Consider the following 19172-nt stretch of genomic DNA (forward strand, 5'->3'; position numbering starts at 1 on the left):
CAGTATTCCGTATGGGGCCTTATACGGGGGCCAGTATTCCGTATGGAGCCTTATATGGGGGCCAGTATTCCGTATGGAGCCTTATATGGGGGCCAGTATTCCGCATGGGGCCTTATATGGGGGCCAGTATTCCTTATGGGGCCTTATATGGGGGCCAGTATTCCGTATGAAGCGTTATATGGGGGCCAGTATTCCGTATGGAGCCTTATATGGGGGCCAGTATTCTGTGTGGAGCGATTCACCGGTTTCTGAGCTATTGTGGAATTTACAATAGATATCACTCATGTAATGTAAGAAGTGAAATCTTTGCATTGTACTATTATATATATATATATTTCTCTGCCGTATCTCTGCATCATGAATCGTGGTATGTGTTAAAGGGGCCCACTGAGACTCTTTCGCCCGGGGCCCAGAAAAACCTGGAGCCGGCCCTGGTCACACTTATTCATGACCACAATTGCTCCTCCCTTGTCGGCTGGTTTTATGACCAAATTTTTGTCCTCTTTGAGACTTCTCAAAGCCTGTTGATCAAGGGAGGACAAATTGGGTTCATAGTGTAGTTTACCCCTGTCAACTTTGGAGCATAATTCCTAAAAAGCAGTGTCCACAAAGCTGATAAACGTTTCAAGGGCATGGGTGGTCTGTAGGAGCCTTTTGTGCGGAGGCCCAAACTACTGGATGTGATGGCTATAGCTGGATTGGGATGGATGCTACTAGAGTCATTAACGCCGGACATTTCAGTTTGAGCGAAATGTGCTTTCAGGCGTAAAGAGCGGTAAAACCGCTGCAGTTCTATATCCAAGTTAAAGGTATTGTATCTATTAACTGAACAAAAGGAGAGACCTTTTTGTAGTACTGATAGCTGGGCAGTGCTAAGTGTATAAGAGGAAATATTTACCACCAGGGGCCTGCGCCTGGGACCGAGTCACCCTGATGAAGTCGGTGTTGCCTCTCATGTTTTCCGCCTCTTCTCGTCTTCTTCTTGTTGTTTGACGTCGCCTTGGTTGTCCTAAAAAATGAGAAGAAGAGACATATGGGTCTCACCTGTCTAGTTCCGATCTGGAAGAGGAAAGCTCGGTGAATGATCTGTTGAATCGATTAGGATTTCTCCCAGAGAAAGATCTGTCCTGACATCGGTAAACTCTGTTCAGATCGTAATCCTCTGTATCTCTTAAGAACTTTCTTCGTTTCCTTGCCTCAGTGTCTCTCCGATGGCGGTCAGTGTTGTCTTTGATCTTACCCTAGAGGGTTGTCAATTCTTCAGTGCTGACTGTAGAGGAGAGTCGTGACTCGATGTTTTTGATTTGGTCCTTCGTTGAGTTGATAGCCTTATGTAAAAAATCGACTGTTGGCGTCATCAAATCAAATGAACACTTATTCAAAATCAGTTCAAATTTGGTACAGTAATCCGATTGATCGGAAAACAAGGTGGGACGTATTGGCACTCTAAGCCCCCTAGGGATCCTTTGGACCCTTAGGTATTTTGTTAGAGTTTCACAGTGCTGCTCTATGTTGATCAGATGTCGGTGTTGCCTTTCCACGTCCCGGCCTCTGGTTTCCTTAGGTGGGACCCTTAGGAAGTCACTTGGTATGCTGGTTTTTGCGAGAATGGTAGATGTCTCATCCGCATTATATAAAAAGGTCAGTGATGACATATCACTGCGATGTGCAAGCATACAGGCGCAGCAGGATAAGAAAATAACCGCTGCACTACCGGACAGAGGTGCTCGAGTTGGGTCCAAATCCATACTGTAACTGAGAATAACCTAAACACTCAATGGTTCTTATAGAATTTTTTTTTTGTTTTAATGCAGTCCAAAAACAAAAGTAAACGTTTTGGTCGATTTGACCTTCATCAGTAACTGTTGGAAATAGCACAAAGAACAAAACAATAAATGAAAAAATAATAATAAATAATAAAATAAGAAAGCATATACAAATGGATCATAGCGAAATAACATGATAATATCTCTTGTTTAACCTGAGCAATAAACATGCTGTCAAACAGTGTATAATACTTCATCAAACCCCATTAATGCGGATACAACATCATAGTATAGAGCAAGTATATATACAAATTGAAGAGAGGTGACACCTACTAGACTGCTGGATGATATTCAAAGGTAGGAATTCAAAAGTGTGGAGATATGGTGACACTGGTTACTTGGGTCTGCAGAAAAGAGCAGAGAATGGCAGACTCAGAGTTATCAGCTGAGAGGGACTGTGGAGGCAGAGATAGACCGAACAGAGCTGGACGTAGCATAACTGTGACCCCTAGTTCCTGTTTATACAGTGGGTATGGAAAGTATTCAGACCCCTTTAAATTTTTTCACTCTTTGTTTCATTGCAGCCATTTGGTAAATTCTAAAAAGTTCATTTTTTTCTCATTAAAGTACACTCTGCACCCCATCTTGACTGAAAAAAACAGAAATGTAGAAATTTTTGCAAATTTATTAAAAAAGAAAAACTGAAATATCACATGGTCATAAGTATTCAGACCCTTTGCTCAGACACTCATATTTAAGTCACATACTGTCCATTTCCTTGTGATCCTCCTTGAGATGGTTCTACTTCTTCATTGGAGTTCAACTGTGTTTAATTAAACTGATAGGACTTGATTTGGAAAGGCACACACCTGTCTATATAAGACCTCACAGCTCACAGTGCATGTCAGACCAAATGAGAATCCTGAGCTCAAAGGAACTGCCCAAGGAGCTACATGGCAGCCTTCAAGAGTCAGGTGGTCTACTCTAATCCACTTTTTCAAGAACATTGCATTCTCTGGAAACGTTTAATAGAAGACATCTTTTGCATATGGGGGGGTCCCTTGGAATCCTTAGAGTTTTTTCTCCACACTGAACTCCGCATGGACAGATTTGAGCTTTACCATGACATATGATTCAAGCCGGGTTAGTTTCCTTGATACCATGGTGATCAAGGATACACAGGGCCACCTAACAACTGACCTCCATTCCAAGCCGACCGATTGCAATGGCCTATTACACTTTTCTAGCAATCATCCAAGGTTGATGAAGAAATCTATACCTACATCACAATTTCAGAGGGTCAAACGGATAGTGTCCAGTGAAACTATCTGCAGTCAGAGGTTACAAGAAATGTCGACCAAATTCACTGAATGAGGCTATCCACCTAGCTTCTTGCATCCCTAGGCGTGTAATTCCAGAACTGATCTTCCAAACACTAAGGACAGAATCCCCTTCGTTCATACGTTCGACCCCTTAGCCTCATCTTGCATAAAACCATTAGGAAACACAGGAGCATCTTACAAACCGGCTATCCCACGATCCCTGCGTTCCATCAACCCTTCCTACCGTGTTTTAAGAGAGCAACCAATATTAAAGACTCTCTGGTACGTGCCGATTTGGGCGTAGCGTACCAAGGTCCCGCACAACCGTTCTTGCAGAATCCCAAATGGGCACATTCCAATGTCGTCAATGCAACAATGTCCACAGGGTAGCATTGTTCATCACCCACAAACTGGCAAGATGTACAACATCAAAGGGTACTTTACATGTGACAGTTCATATGTGGTATATCTTATTAAATGACCATGCGGCCGAATCTATGTGGGGGAGATAACACAGCCCATAAGGGATAGGATTTCAAAGCAGAAGTCCACAATTCTGTGCAAAAACCTAATGTTACCCATTCCCCAACACTTTATCACGGCAGGACATAGTATTTCTCAATTCAAGTACCAGGTATTGGAACAAGTTTTGACACCACGTCAGAGGGGGGCGACCAAGTGAGCCTTCTCAAACGTAGAGAAGCCTTCTGGATTCATGAATTACAGTCCTTAGAGCCGAAAGGCCTTAATAGGGACTATGACCTACTGGCGTTTATATAAGGTTTTTTTATGTTTGGAATTTGGTTCTCATTGAACAATTGGTATAGAGAAACTTGTCACCCAGGGATCTTATGTGACCCTATGTTGAAATGTATTTTATGTTTGGAAATGTGGTCTTCAATTTGAATAGGTCAATAATATACATGCTTTGATCTCCATATCCTACTCAAATATTGTCTCCTTTGTTGCAGATTATTCCTCTTGTCCCCTCTCCTGGATCCTTCTCCACTCCAACAAAGGCTCTGGCTCATGCCCATGGGGTCTTATGCTCTATACTGGTGGAACGCACGTTCTCTCTCCTTTGCACTCAAACTTCCGGCTCACTGCAATGCATTTACACCGGCCTGTGGAACGCACAGCTTCTTGGGAGCAGCGCGTCCCTTCCGGTGACGTCACACGTGCACTTCCGGAGTTCACACTACACAGCACTGCGGGATTGGTCAGCCACCCTCACTATTCCCGCCCCCCCGCCTTTAGATACCATCCTGCCCCTGACAACGCGCACAGTACCAGGAACTAGCGGTGGACACCGCGTTCCTCTAAACCACTACGTGCAGCACCACTTTATAACCAGGAACTAGGGGTCACAGGTATGCTACGTCCAGCTCTATTCTGTGTATCTCTGCCTCCACAGTCCCTCTCAGCGGTTAACTCTGAGTCTGCCACTCTCTGCTCCTTTCTGCAGACCCAAGCAACCAGTGTCACCATATTTCCAGACTTTTGAATTCCTACCTTTGAACACCATCCAGCAGTCTAGTAGGTGTCACCTCTCTTCAATTTGTATATATACTTGCTCTATACTATGATGTTGTATCCGCATTAATGGGGTTTGACGAAATATTATACACTGTTTGACAGCATGTTTATTGTTCAGGTTAAACAAGAGATATTATCATGTTATTGCGCTATGATCCATTTGTATATGCTTTTTTATTTTATTATTTATTATTATTCTTTTATTTATTGTTTTGTTCTTTGTCCTATTTCCAATAGTTCTTGATTAAGGTCAGATCGACCGAAACGTTTACTTTTGCTTTTGGACTGCATTAAAAAAAAATTTTCTATAAGAACCATTGAGTGCCGAGGTTATTCTCAATGTCAATTCCAGTGTCAGAGAATTAGGTGAGAATTAGCGTTATGGAAGATGAGTCTATGAGAAACGTATTCAGCTGCAGACTCCGAGGAAGAAACTGCTCGTTGTCTGTGGCCTAAAATATATAGGTTTTATTACTAGATGTAAAGAAGAAAACTAAATACTGTAAAATAATAAATCTCCTCATATGTTTCCCCTCATTATCTCCAATAGATGTATTATTACACAGGTTATTTCTGATGTTCCATCAACTTATCTTCTTCTCATTCAGGTCTCTACAATATCAGATCCCTCAGTGAAGATCTTCTATAGAAGAGAATTTTCCTGATTTACCCATCAAAGATGGATATGGACAGAGACAAGATGGCGGAGAGGATATTACACCTCACCCTAGAGATCCTCTTCCGTATTACTGGAGAGGTGAGAGATTCTGATGACGTCACATTACATCATTCTTATCTATGGGAATAACAGATGGACAGAACTGGAGAGGTGAGGACTCTGGAAATGTCTGTAGTGAGATTTATGAATGTGTATCTCCATAACCAGAGATTAATCACGGGGCCTCCACCTCACCCCCTGATACATGAGGACATCAATGACCAGAAGATCCTAGAACTCGCCTACAAGATGATTGAGCTGCTGACTGGAGAGGTGATACTGCTGGGAATGCTGGGACATTAAACCGTAACACTATGAAGGGATCGGGGGATGACGGTATCATTGTATGTGTCAGGTTCCTATAAGGTGTCAGGATGTCGCCGTCTATTTCTCCATGGAGGAGTGGGAGTATTTAGAAGGACACAAAGATCTGTACAGGGACTTCATGATGGAGGTTCACCAGCCCCACACATCACCAGGTAATAGACAGGACTAAATACACACGGACTATAATTATCTGTATGTAAAGAATGAATTCAGTCCCTGTATGTGTTTCCTCCAGATCTATCCAGTAAGAGGACAACACCAGAGAGATGTCCATGTCCTCTTCTTCCACAGGACTGTAAACAAGAAGATCCCAATGTTCCTCAGGATCATCAGGTAGATGGAGAGAAGGTGTCATGAGATCTCCCCTATGATGTGTAGACGGCTGTAAAGGTTTTGTATTCAGTCTTGTTTTATCCACCATTATTATGTTTTATACTTGTGTTATGAGAACGGTGGAGATGGCTGGATTAGAGCTGATCATAGATGGGACTTCTCCATCTGTCTGTGACTTTTATAATATTTGTTTCAGGTTGAAGATCTGACCCATATTAATACTACAGAGACATATGTAAGGGGTGATGAGCGGTGTAAAGAGGAGATTCCTACATATGACTACCCAGGTGAGTAGTAACCACTAAATGTAGAGAAGTCACAGATTCTTCTCAGTCACCGGCTGTGGCTCCTTTATCAGTGGTGTAGTCCGGCCGTATCACAATCGTGTGAGCACCATTTTGCCTCTAGACCACAACATTCTCCTCCATCTGAAAATGTTCAAATTACTTTGGCAAATTGTGAAAGCCCTTTTCTATAGAACTTACCCCCTGGGATTAGATGATGCTGACCGTTACCTGCCCAGATCTGTAAACTACAAAGCTAAATGACAGCGAACGTAGATTTTGCTGACAAATTAGAAAATCACATGAAGAAAAATATTGTGATGGACCTCTTAGGGAAAGCGGAGAGTAATGATGTTGTTGGCTTCCTAGAACCCTGATATCTTATTGGATGAATCTCCCTTCTGTGCTGCTGAATGTGCTCATATGGTCCCTACAAGACCAGGTCCAGTCTTTATGACCAAACTTCACATTTATGATCTACAACATTAAATGTGCAGTGAGGCCAAGTGTGAATTTCTGTCCAATAACAACAGACCTCCCCTTTATCCTGACTGTTCAATTTATTTTAAAACCAACTAACTTCAAATAGGATTGCGATAACGTACATAAATAACATTACACCTGTGCCATGATATATCTCTAAGCTGTGCGTGGCTGATGGCTGTAATATACATTTATTCCCGCCTGCAGGAGATGTGTTGGCTCGAGCCCTGGTATCATGTATTCACTCCGCGTCATAAATTTCATTATGTTTTCAATCCTAAGGAATTCAGATTACTGCACAATCTCTCCTGAAATGGGGGCGCTAATACTTTCTCTACTCCTTCCCGCAGACAGTTTTGTGTTCCTAATCAGACCCATTCTTCTAATCTAACATGTGTCACTTTATGTGGTGATAACTTTGAAATTCTTCACAAAAGATATTAGAAAACAAATGGACCTTACAAATTATTTTCCAACTTCTCCTAAGTCTGACAATACCCTATATACGGTTGTACACTACTGTCTGGGCACATGGCAGGTTAAGAAGGGAAGGAGCGACATTTAGCTATTAGGAATGCAGATTTTGCTGGAATAGTTTTCAGACACAATGTATTGGGGACACTGTTCATGGTCACCTGGCAGCTCAAAAGATGGCTACCACAAACAGACTTGTCTTATCTACTCCGTTTACCGATTTCACAAATTACTTTGCTCATCACCCTTTAACCCCTCTACATGGATCTGGACTTACACAGAGACCCCTAGGCTTGAGCCACGGTGTTACCTGCTGTTATGTGGTGTGAGATGGGAAGAAGAATAGTCAGGTAGCCGGGTCAGAACCAGGAGGGCAGAGAAAATACAAAATCAGAAGACACAAGAGTAGTCAGTAAACGGGCCGGGATCACAACAGGAGACAAATACACAAGCCGGGAGCTGAGCACAGAGGACTGAACCAGAGGAGAACAAGGCTGTATCTGGCAGCTTCCGAAAATATGCTTCCAGCTTTAGTAGGGTGTGGTGCTCTCCAAATGGCTGAAGCAGGGAGCAGATTACTTCAGCTGGACAGCACACACACCCATACTGCCAGACTGGATGGTACTACAGGTCCCAGCAACCCTAATCTTAGTGGCTGCGCAGAGCCTGTGCCTTCCAGAGCTTCTGGTTCTGACGTCTCTTCCATCACCAGCGCTGCCTGCTGAATGAATAAGGCGGCTCCTGGTGACAAAAGCAGACGTCACACAAGTCGAAGCAGGAGGAGAAGGACATGCCCCAGACGAGATAGGACACACTGTAGCATCGGCGTCTCTGCCTCCTGACTGGCAGAGACGCCGTCCCTCTCACCTCCCCGCTCCCCGCGCGGCGTCCTCCTGCGCTCCTCTTCCTGCTGCGGCCGGCGCACGTTCTCTCCCGGGCACTGTGCTTAGGGCGCGCGCGCTCCCCCTCTCTTAAAGGGGCCCCGCGCGCCGTCCTAAGGAGTCCCCGGCCAATAACCGGAGGACCTCCCGTATTTAAGGCACCTCCTCCAAAATGGAGGTGTCCGAGCAAAAGTTGTTGCACAGTTTCTTATCTCTGCTTCAGCCCTCAGTTCCCGCTGCTAGCCTGACTCCTCCTCCTGCCTGCCAGCCTGTTATCTGCCCGTTACCTGCCGAGCCTGCCAGCCTGCTCACCTGGAGCTCTCACCTGTTACCTGCCTGTTACCTGCTGTGTCTGTCAGCCCGCTCACCTGGGAGCACCCGCCTGTTACCTGCTGTGTCCGTCAGCCCGCTCACCTGGGAGCGCCCACCTGTTACCTGCCTTGTCTGTCTGCCCACTCACCTGAGAGCACCCGCCTGTTTCCTGCTACCCTACCTGGAGGCTCTGCCGTCATTTGCTGTGACCACCTGCCTGGTAAACCTAGAGACTACTACTTGCTCTGCTGTCACATACCGTGACCACCTGTCAGTTAACCAGAGACTTCTGCCTGCTTGCTGTGTCCATCCGTCATACCGGTCAGTTCCAGCCATCTGACCCGTGGGAGCCACTTGCTCTCTTACAAGGTCGTCCCCAGAGTAGCACCTGGTCCCTCTGCCCGGATCCTCCCTGGTCACGGAGTCGTTAGCCGCCGTCCGACCAGGGTCGGTTCGGGTTGATACTTAGTTACGCCCCTCTGGGTCCCTCCTTGCACCGCGGCACAGAGGTTCCACCACCCGGACCCGTAACAGTTTGCTCGGGCCATGGAACCCGGTGGCACCCAAGCTCCCTCGCTCTCTGACCTATACCACAAAGTCTCCCGTCAGAGATCCAAACAGGAATCCATCCTGAACCACCTGCGGAATGTCAACTCCCGCCTGGACACACTGACTGCTCCACCAGGACCCGCCTCTAGTTGCACGACTCGCACCCCGGCAGCTCCACTGCCCACCAATACCATGGTATCCGGCCCCGGTCCCCGGCTTTCTGCACCGCCTCGTTTTGGTGGAGACCCTGCCTTGGCTCGAGGTTTCATAAACCAGTGTACCCTGCACGTTGAACTCTTGGCACATCAGTTTATCTCCGACCGGGCCAAAGTGGCATTCATCATGTCCCATCTCACTGGGGAGGCACTGGCTTGGCTAAATCCCCTGTGGGAGAGAGGGGATCCCCTGGTGTCCGACCTATCGTCTTTCCTCACTGCTTTCCGGAAAGTCTTCGATGAACCGGAACGTAAGACCTCATCAGCCTCCTCTCTGCTACGTCTCCGCCAAGGGAGTCTCACCGTGGGCCAATATGCCATACGGTTCCGCACCCTCGCTTCTGAGCTTGCCTGGGATAACGAGGCCCTGGTGTCCGTCTTCTGGGAGGGCCTTTCCGGTCGGATTAAAGACGAGCTCGCCGGTCGGGACATTCCTACCACCCTGGATGACCTGTTGTCGCTGGCTACCCGGATTGACATCGGGTTTCAAGAACGCACCAAGGAGACCACCCGTGAGAGAGGGTTTCCCCGCCTTGCTCCTACTTTCCAGAGACCTGTCTCCTCTTCGGTCACACCCCGGGCGCACTCACCCGAGCCCATGCAGATCGACCAGACCAAGATGGTCAAATCTCGCCAAGAGTCACGCCGAGCCGAGGGGAGCTGTTTCTATTGTGGCAATAAGGAGCACCTGATCCGTTCCTGCCTGGAGAGGCCGGGAAACTCCAGTGTCTAGGACCGCTCGGAGAGGTCGCCCTAGACAAAAGTAAGCCCTCTCCATCCCTGAGTTTGCCTGTCTCTATCTCCTGGGGAGGGAACCGTCACTTTGAACTCACCCACCTGGATTCTCGAGCTGCTGGAAACCTCATTTCCCAGTCCCTGGTTGAGAAATACCGTATTCCCACCAAGTCTCTGGCTGAACCATTGTCAGTCGCCTCCGTGGATGGATGACTCCTTCCGGTGACCATCTTGCTCGTCACGGAACCCATAACCCTGCAGGTGGGAATGCTGCACTCTGAGGAAATCTCCTTCCATGTGCTACCCAGACTCTCTCACTCCCTATTGCTAGGCCTGCCTTGGCTCCAGACACATGAACCCGTGTTGAACTGGCAATCCGGTGAAGTACTCCGGTGGGGGCCGGACTGCCACAAGACCTGCCTGGTTCCGGTTCGTCCACCACCTACCCCAGCTAATTTACCCGGTCTTCTGGCTCCTTTTTGGCCCTATGCTGACGTCTTCGGTAAAAAGGAAGCAGAGACTTTGCCACCTCATAGGCCATATGATTGCCCGATCGACCTGGTACCTGGCGCCACTCCACCCTGTGGCCGTATTTACCCGTTGTCTGCGGCCGAAACCCGGGCCATGTCTGAGTACATTGAAGAGAATCTGGCTAGGGGATTCATCCGGAAGTCTACCTCCCCGGCTGGAGCCAGATTCTTCTTTGTCAAAAAAAAGGATGGCTCGCTACGCCCCTGTATTGACTATAGAGGACTCAATCAGATCGCGGTAAAGAATAAATACCCCCTGCCACTCATCTCCGAGTTGTTTGATCGCCTTAAAGGCGCCAGGATCTTTTCCAAGCTGGATCTACGTGGAGCATATAACCTGGTCCGTATTCCGGCAAGGAGACAAATGGAAGACGGCATTCAATACCCGGGACGGTCACTATGAGTACCGTGTGATGCCCTTCGGTCTCTGCAATGCTCCCGTCGTCTTCCAAGAACTGGTCAACGACATCTTCCGTGATCTTCTTTACTCCTGCATGGTGGTATACCTGGATGACATCTTGGTCTTCTCTCCGGATCTTCCCACACACCGGAGGGATGTTCGTCAGGTCCTGCTTAGGCTCAGGCAGAACCACCTCTATGCTAAATATGAGAAGTGCCTCTTCGAACAGACCTCTCTTCCATTCCTAGGCTATGTTATCTCCCAGACAGGCTTGCGAATGGATCCCGAGAAACTCTCTGCTGTCCTAAAGTGGCCCCGTCTGGAGGGGTTGAAGGCGATTCAGCGATTCTTGGGCTTCGCCAACTACTATTGTCTCTTCATTCCCCACTTCTCGTCCCGGACGGCCCCCATATCTGCGCTCACCCGTAAGGGAGCAAATCCCAAGATATGGTCGCCCGAAGCCGAAGAGGCCTTCCTTTCCTTAAAGCAAGCCTTCTCCTCTGCCCCTGTACTGCACCGTCCGGACTGTAATAAACAATTCTACCTGAAGGTTGGTGCTTCCTCTTCCGGAGCCGGGGCGGTGCTCACCCAAAAATCTTATTCCAGGAGAATGGTAATCTGCGGCTTCTTCTCCAAAATCTTCTCATCTGAGCGCAACTACTCCATAGGAGACCGAGAATTGCTAGCCGTCAAATTGGCGCTGGAGGAGTGGCGTTACCTGCTTGAGGGGGCTCTATACCCGGTGATCATCTATACGGATCACAAAAATCTGGCATGCCCAAAGACTCAATCCGCGTCAGGCCCGGTGGTCTTTGTTTTTTGCCCGCTTCGACTTCATCCTGCATTTCCGCCCGGCGGACAAGAATGTCAAAGCCGATGCCTTGTCCCAATCCTTCCTGTCCTCCGATCAAGAGGAGGAGCCTATGCACATCATCGATCCCTCCAAGGTGATAAATGTGGCCCCCTTGGATGTAACTCGTCTTCCACCCAGTAAACATTTGTAGCGGTTCCAGACCGTGAGAAGGTTCTTCGCTGGGGCCATTCTTCTAAACTAGCTGGCCATGCTGGCCAAAAGAAGACCTTCCAGTTCATTACAAGGCATTACTGGTGGCCTACCCTGCGTAAGGATGTGGTAGACTTCGTCTCAGCCTGTTCATCTTGTGCCTGCAACAAAGTTCCCAGACATTTACCAGCCGGTCATCTCCTGCCTCTTCCCGTACCTGCTGCCCCGTGGCAACATATCGCTATAGACTTTATTACCGATCTCCTTGTTTCTGCCGGTTGTACAGTCATTTGGGTGGTCGCGGACCGCTTTTCTAAAATGGCCCACTTCATTCCTCTGCCTGGTCTCCCGTCTGCATCTGAGCTAGCTAAAGACTTCCTTCACCATATCTTTTGTCTCCATGGCCTAACCCTCCACATCGTGTCGGATCGAGGGGTTCAGTTCACCTCACGCTTCTGGAGAGCTACCTGTAAGCTGCTGGATGTCAACCTGGATTTCTCCTCCGCTTACCACCCTCAGTCCAATGGTCAAGTAGAGCGGATCAACCAGATCCTTACCAGCTACCTCCGGCACTTTGTCAATGCCCACCATTCTGATTGGGTGGACCTCCTGCCATGGGCCAAATTCTTTTATAACAATCATGAGAGCGAATCCACTTCCAAGTCCCCGTTCTTTATCGTCTATGGCCAACAACCCCGGATTCCGTTTCCCGTCTCCGCTTCTGTGGACAACCCTGCTGCGGAGTCCCTGGTCAGTGACTTTTCCACTATTTGGGAGAATACTAGGTGCGCACTTCTTCAGTCTTCTGAGCGGATAAAGAGATTTGCTGACAAAAGACGTCTGGATCCGCCTCAATTCCGTCCGGGAGACAAGGTTTGGCTCTCTTCCAAACATGTGCGGCTCAAAATACCCTCCTACAAGCTGGGCCCTCGGTTCATCGGTCCATTTCAGGTCCTTAAACAGATCAATACAGTGGCCTACAAGTTGAAGCTTCCACCCACCCTACGCATTCCCAACTCCTTCCACGTATCTCTCCTCAAACCTGCTGTCTTTAACTCTTTCTCCAATGATTCAGGTACTCCTCCTGCTCCGTTTGCTGCTGAGGACGTTTTTGAGGTAGAGAATATTCTGGCCACCAAGAGGGTAAGAGGGTGAACCTTTTTTCTGGTGGATTGGAAGGGGTTTGACCCAGAGGAGAGCACTTGGGAACCCAGGGAGAACATCCACGCCCCGCTTCTCCTTGAAAAATTTCTTGCCAGCCTAAAAAATAGAGGGCATAAAGGGGGGGGGGATACTGTAGCATCAGTGTCTCTGCCTCCTGCCAGGCAGAAACGCCGTCCCTCTCACCTCCCCTCTCCCCGCACGGCATCCTCCTGCGCTCCTCTTCCGGCTGCGGCCTGCGCGCGTTCTCTCCTGGGCACTGTGCTTAGGGTGCGCGCGCTTCCCCTCTCTTAAAGGGGCCGCGCGCGCCGTCCTAAAGAGTCCCCGGCCAATAACCGGAGGACCTCCAATAGTTAAGGTACCTCCTCCAAGATGGAGGTGCCCGAGCAAAAGTTGTTGCACAGTTTCTTATCTCTGCTTCAGCCCTCAGGTCCCGCTGCTAGCCTGACTCCTCGTCCTGCCTGCCAGCCTGTTATCTGCCCGTTACCTGCCGAGCCTGCCAGCCTGCTCACCTGGAGCGCTCACCTGTTACCTGCCTGTTACCTGCTGTGTCTGTCAGCCCGCTCACCTGGGAGCACCCGCCTTTTTCCTGCTAGCCTACCTGGAGGCTCTGCCGTCACTTGCTGTGACCACCTGCCTGGTAAACCTAGAGACTACTACTTGCTCTGCTGTCACATACCGTGACCACCTGTCAGTTAACCAGAGACTTCTGCCTGCTTGCTGTGTCCATCCGTCATACCGGTCAGTTCCAGCCATCTGACCCGTGGGAGCCACCTGCTCTCTTACAAGGTCGTCCCCAGAGTAGCACCTGGTCCCTCTGCCCGGATCTTCCCTGGTCACGGAGTCGTTAGCCGCCGTCCGACCGGGGTCGGTTCGAATTGATACTTAGTTACGCCCCTCTGGGTCCCTCCTTGCACCGTGGCACAGAGGTTCCACCACCCGGACCCGTAACACACACCTTTTGCAGAAGCCCTAATATGACAAAATGGCAGAAAACCAGAGCAGTAGAAATCCCCATAAAGTGACTCCATTTTGGAAATTATAACCCTCAGTGAATTAATCTATAGGAGAAGTGACTATTTTGACTCCACAGTCACTTTCCAGAAATTATCACGCAGTGGATGTTGGAGAGTGAAAAGTGCAAATATACTATTTTATTACCCAACACATAGTGCCCAGATTGTTCTCCAGGAGACACACAACGTAAATTAACAGGGTTCTTCTCACTATGGTAATGTCAAATACTGCAAAGCTCAGAAGCGAGGGGGAGATCTGACTTTGGGAGTGCAGCTATTGCTGGATTGGTTTATGGAAGCCATGTTGCTTTTCAAGAGCCTTTGAGACACTAATAATGTGGAAACCTCTGTTATTCCATTGACAGATGATGGACCTGAGTGGTGGCTTGTTTTTTGTGAGACGAATAGAAGTTTTTATTGGTATTATTATCACTTACATAACATTGTTGGCTTTTTATTCCATATTTGGGAGACAGAATGAAAAACAGTTGGACACCACGCTCTACTGGTTCATGCTATGAGGTTTTCTATTAGACAGTCATTGTCCTGGTGAATAAGTGAATTTTTTTTTATATAACTTGCCTTTTTATGGACAGTTTAAGTAGAAATGTTCAAATATAAAATTCAAGGATTTTTATTAAAAAATAATAATTGGTTTTATTCTTGGCAGATGACTGTACCAGGAGATCAGAGGGACACCTGACACCTTCAATTTTCAAATCAGATGATCTTGAGATCCCACAGGATACAATTGAAGTGAATGCCATTACTCCAGATATACCATCATCCCTTCACAGCAAAGATCTGTCATCTGATCCTTTGAAACAGGTCCTGTCTTCTGATTCATTACCGATTACTAAGGGAAATCAAAGTCACAAAATAAGCACTAAAAAACAAACTGCTTCTAATGCAAAGAAGACATTTTCACGTTCAGAATATAGAAATAGTTTTCCTCCCAAAAAGTCTTTTCTTAAACCTCAAAAAATTCACACAGCAAAGAATAGATTTTCTTGTTCCAAGTGTGGGAAATGTTTTGTACAGAAATCATATCTTAATATACATCAGAGAACTCACACAGGGGAGAAGCCTTTTTCTTGTTCAGAATGTGGAAAATGTTTTAACCAGAAATCAAATCTTATTATACATCAGAGAAAGCACACAGGGGAGAAGCCTTTTCCATGTTCAGAATGTGGAAAATGTTTTAACCAGAAATCTAGTTTTCTTAAGCACCAGAGAAACCACACAGAGAAGAAGCCATTTTCCTGTTCAGAATGTGGGAAATATTTTACAAAGAAATCAACTCTTATCAACCATCAGAGAACTCACACAGGAGAGAAGCCATTTTCCTGTTCAGAATGTGGGAAATGTTTTACAGAGAAATCAACTCTTATCAGCCATCAGAGAACTCACACAGGAGAGAAGCCATTTTCCTGTTCAGAATGTGGGAAATGTTTTATAGAGAAATCAACTCTTATCAACCATCAGAGAACTCACACAGGGGAGAAGCCATTTTCATGTTCAGAATGTGGAAAATGTTTTACAAGGAAATCAAATCTTAATATACATCAGAGAACTCACACAGGGGAGAAGCCTTTTCCATGTTCAGAATGTGGAAAATGTTTTAACCAGAAATCTAGTTTTGTTAAGCACCAGAGAAACCACACAGAGGAGAAGCCATTTTCCTGTTCAGAATGTGGGAAATATTTTACAGAGAAATCAACTCTTATCAGCCATCAGAGAACTCACACAGGAGAGAAGCCATTTTCCTGTTCAGAATGTGGGAAATCTTTTTCCGAGAAATCAACTCTTATCAACCATCAGAGAACTCACACAGGGGAGAAGCCTTTTCCATGTTCAGAATGTGGGAAATGTTTTAACCAGAAATCTAGTTTTCTTAAGCACCAGAGAACCCACACAGAGGAGAAACCTTTTTCATGCTCAGATTGTGGAAAATGTTTTGGACACAAATCATATCTTTATAAACATCAAAGAACTCACACAGGGAAGAAGCCTTTTTAATGTTCAGAATGTGGGAAATATTTTACAGAGAAATCTACTCTTATCAACCATCAGAGAACTCACACAGGAGAAAAGCCATTTTCCTGTTCAGAATGTGGGAAATGTTTTACAGAGAAATCAACTCCTACCAAACATCACAAAACTCACACAGGAGAAAAGCCATTTTCCTGTTCAGAATGTGGGAAATGTTTTACAGAGAAATCAACTCTTACCAAACATCACAAAACTCACACAGGGGAGAAGCCTTTTTCATGTCGAGAATGTGGGAAATGTTTTAACCAGAAAGCGCATCTTGATAACCATCGGAGAATCCACACAGGGGAGAATGCCGCAACTACACCCAACTAGTCTCTGTAGAGACAAGAAAGGCCCTAGCTGCACAACTAAAAACGCCACCACACACCTAACTAACTAATAAGCCATTGAGGAATTTCTCACACCTCCTGAGGAACCAGAGGGGAGGCAGAAACACACTATCAACAAGGGAAAAGGAAAGTATGAAGTAAAATACGAAAACCCTGAGTGCGAAACAAAAACACATTCATATAGGGCAAAGAAGGCAAGCTAACCAAAAATAAAAGGAACAAGTATAATCTCCCAGAAACCTAACATTGTTAGAATGAAAAGGTACTGGGAGGGAAAGCAAACTGACCGGGAGGATAGTTTCACCTTTGTGGTGAAACTTATAAAATTCATTCTCGCCAACTGTATATGTAAAACCCGTCCATTTATAATGACCATGGACAAGATAAAGATTCCCAACTCACATCAGGATTACAAGATTCCAGGTACTTTCAGCTGCATCACAACTAATGTAGTTACTTAATTATATATACCAAATGTCCAACTGGGGGTCTGTATGTAGAGGAGACAGGGCAAAAATTTAAAACAAGGATGAATTCTCATCGCCACACAATAAAAGAAAAAAGAATAGATCTACTTCTGGCCAAACATTTCTACAAACTGCTTCTCCCTCTCCCATGCTGATAGTTCTGCTTCAAGTCTCTTATCTTATCTATTGCATTATTCCTGTGCCCTGTTGTGTATAAATATGTGACTCTTCAGATTTTGTGTTATACTTTGTCTGATGAAGAGACCAGAGTAGTCTCAAAAGCTTACTGACTAATGGCTAACTGAAAAGATGGTATCAACCACTGAGGACTTTCAGATTTTTATATTTTTCTCCAAACAGCAATTTTAAGATCTCTACACAGGTGTTCAATGGGATTTAGATCCGGATTCATTGCTGGTCAGAACTGTCCAGGACTTTGTTTACATCCATTTTCTGGGTGCTTCTTGAAGTTCTGTATGTTTGGGGTCATTGTCATGCTGGAAGACCCATGACCTAGCACGCAAACCCAGCTTTCTGACACTAGGCACTACATTGTGCCCCAAAATTCTTTGCTAATCTTCAGATTTCATGATGCCTTGCACATGATCAAGGTACCTGACCAAAGGCAGCAAAACAACCCAAAAACATCTTTGAAGCGCCACCATATTTGACTGTATGTGTTGTAAATTTATTGATTATGTTGCGCAAGTTGGACAGAGGAACATCCGGATCTCAAAAGATGGACTTATAACCTTGAAATTATTGATATTTTTCAACAATTTTGGTTCTCAAGTCCTCAGACACTTCTCTTCTTCTTTTTCTGTTTTCTCCATGCTTAGTGTGGCACACATATGCACACAATGAAAAGATTGAATCAACTTCTCCCTTTTTTATCTGGTTTTAGTTGTGATTTTCATATTGCCCACACCTGTTACTTGCCACAATTGCGTTTGAACAAGCTTCACATGCTTGAAACAAAGTTGTTTACCCACAATTTTGGCAAGGTGTCAATAATTTTGTCCGACCTATTTTATGTGGTTTTGTGTGAAATTATGTTCAATTTGCCTTTTTTTTCTCTGTTTTCTTGTGCTGTTTCAATACACGCTAAGGAAATAAACGTGTATAATAAAACATGTAATTGCAATAATTTTCTGGGAGAATTACTTCATTTCTGGGACAATTTCAAGGGAGCCAACACTTTTGACCATGACTTGTTTTTGTTGCTTTTTTAATTTGTTGCAGCATATCATCCTCTACGTGTTCAGCTATATTAGGAGGCTTCTAGCAAAGTCCAGTTAGCAGCTTTCCATTATTGCCATTCCATGTACATTACCCATACTGATTTTACATCAGAGATGTAAAGGTCAAAACATGCAGAGGGCCGAAATGAAAAACTTGGATAAAGTTGTGGACCAACCAGTATACAGTATAATGGGCCCCACATAGTCCTCCATACAGAATAATGGGCCCCACAAAGTCCTCCATTCACAATAATAGCCCCACATAGGTGTGGTGGTTCTGGTGTCGTGGGTCAAATATAATCACCAAGAGTTGGGCATGTGTGCTGTACATTGTCGAAGCTGCCCCCCATGTCGTCATTGAGCTTGAGGTTTTAAGTTGGTTTTAACGAAAATACACACCCGTCTACCTATTTTTCTTTCCTATCCGTTTGAATGTAGTGTAACCCTCTATGTTTGACTCCCAAGTCATGGCTTTCATCCAACCAGGTTTCTGTAATCTGTGGCTGACCTAAGAGTCTCTGATTCATTCATTTTGTTTTCAAGACTTCTTTCATTTGCCTGCAGACATTTAATACTATTAGCACATTTATTACTGTTACTTTCCTCCTTACTTTCCTTGAATGTCTCACTCTCTGTCTATTCTACCTCCTTATTTGCACGGCTAACCTCTCTCCCCCAGATTCTAGTTTGAAAGCTCCTCCATCCATCTGACCATTTTTTTCCCCAGCACATCTGCATTCTCCACAATGAGGTGCAGCCTGTAGCCGACAGAGAAGTCAGCCCAGTTCTCCATGAACCTAAACCCTTTCTTCCTGACAATTATCTCCTTAAGTTCCCGCTGACTTTCTAGTGACGTAGTGGAATCAGCAGTATTTCTGAAAACACCACCTGTACTTCAGCTTCTCTCCTAATTCCCTGTAATCATTTTTAAAGACCTTTCACCTCCCTCTAACTTTGTCATTGGTACCAATGTGTACCATGACTGCTGGGTTTTCCCCAGCCCCACCCAATAATCTGTCTATCTGATCGCATGAA

General features: G+C 45.8%; 1 protein-coding gene across 1 annotated transcript in view; it reads left to right on the forward strand.

The window, feature by feature from the left end:
- The window catches only part of LOC141198712 (uncharacterized), a 35988-nt gene extending 17945 nt beyond the window's left edge, over positions 1–18043 (forward strand). The window contains exons 2-7 of the mRNA XM_073663129.1: positions 5233–5381; positions 5511–5615; positions 5698–5821; positions 5905–6002; positions 6199–6289; positions 14716–18043. Of these exons, the coding sequence (XP_073519230.1) occupies positions 5304–5381; positions 5511–5615; positions 5698–5821; positions 5905–6002; positions 6199–6289; positions 14716–16064 (1845 nt within the window). The 5' untranslated portion in view covers positions 5233–5303 and the 3' untranslated portion in view covers positions 16065–18043. The remainder of the gene's footprint in view (positions 1–5232; positions 5382–5510; positions 5616–5697; positions 5822–5904; positions 6003–6198; positions 6290–14715) is intronic.
- The last annotated feature ends 1129 nt before the right edge of the window (positions 18044–19172 follow it).

The sequence above is a fragment of the Phyllobates terribilis genome, unplaced genomic scaffold, assembly GCF_046119375.1.
Source record: "Phyllobates terribilis strain yellow unplaced genomic scaffold, ASM4611937v1 Scaffold_99__1_contigs__length_5935540, whole genome shotgun sequence".
NCBI classification, from domain to species: Eukaryota; Metazoa; Chordata; class Amphibia; order Anura; family Dendrobatidae; genus Phyllobates; species Phyllobates terribilis.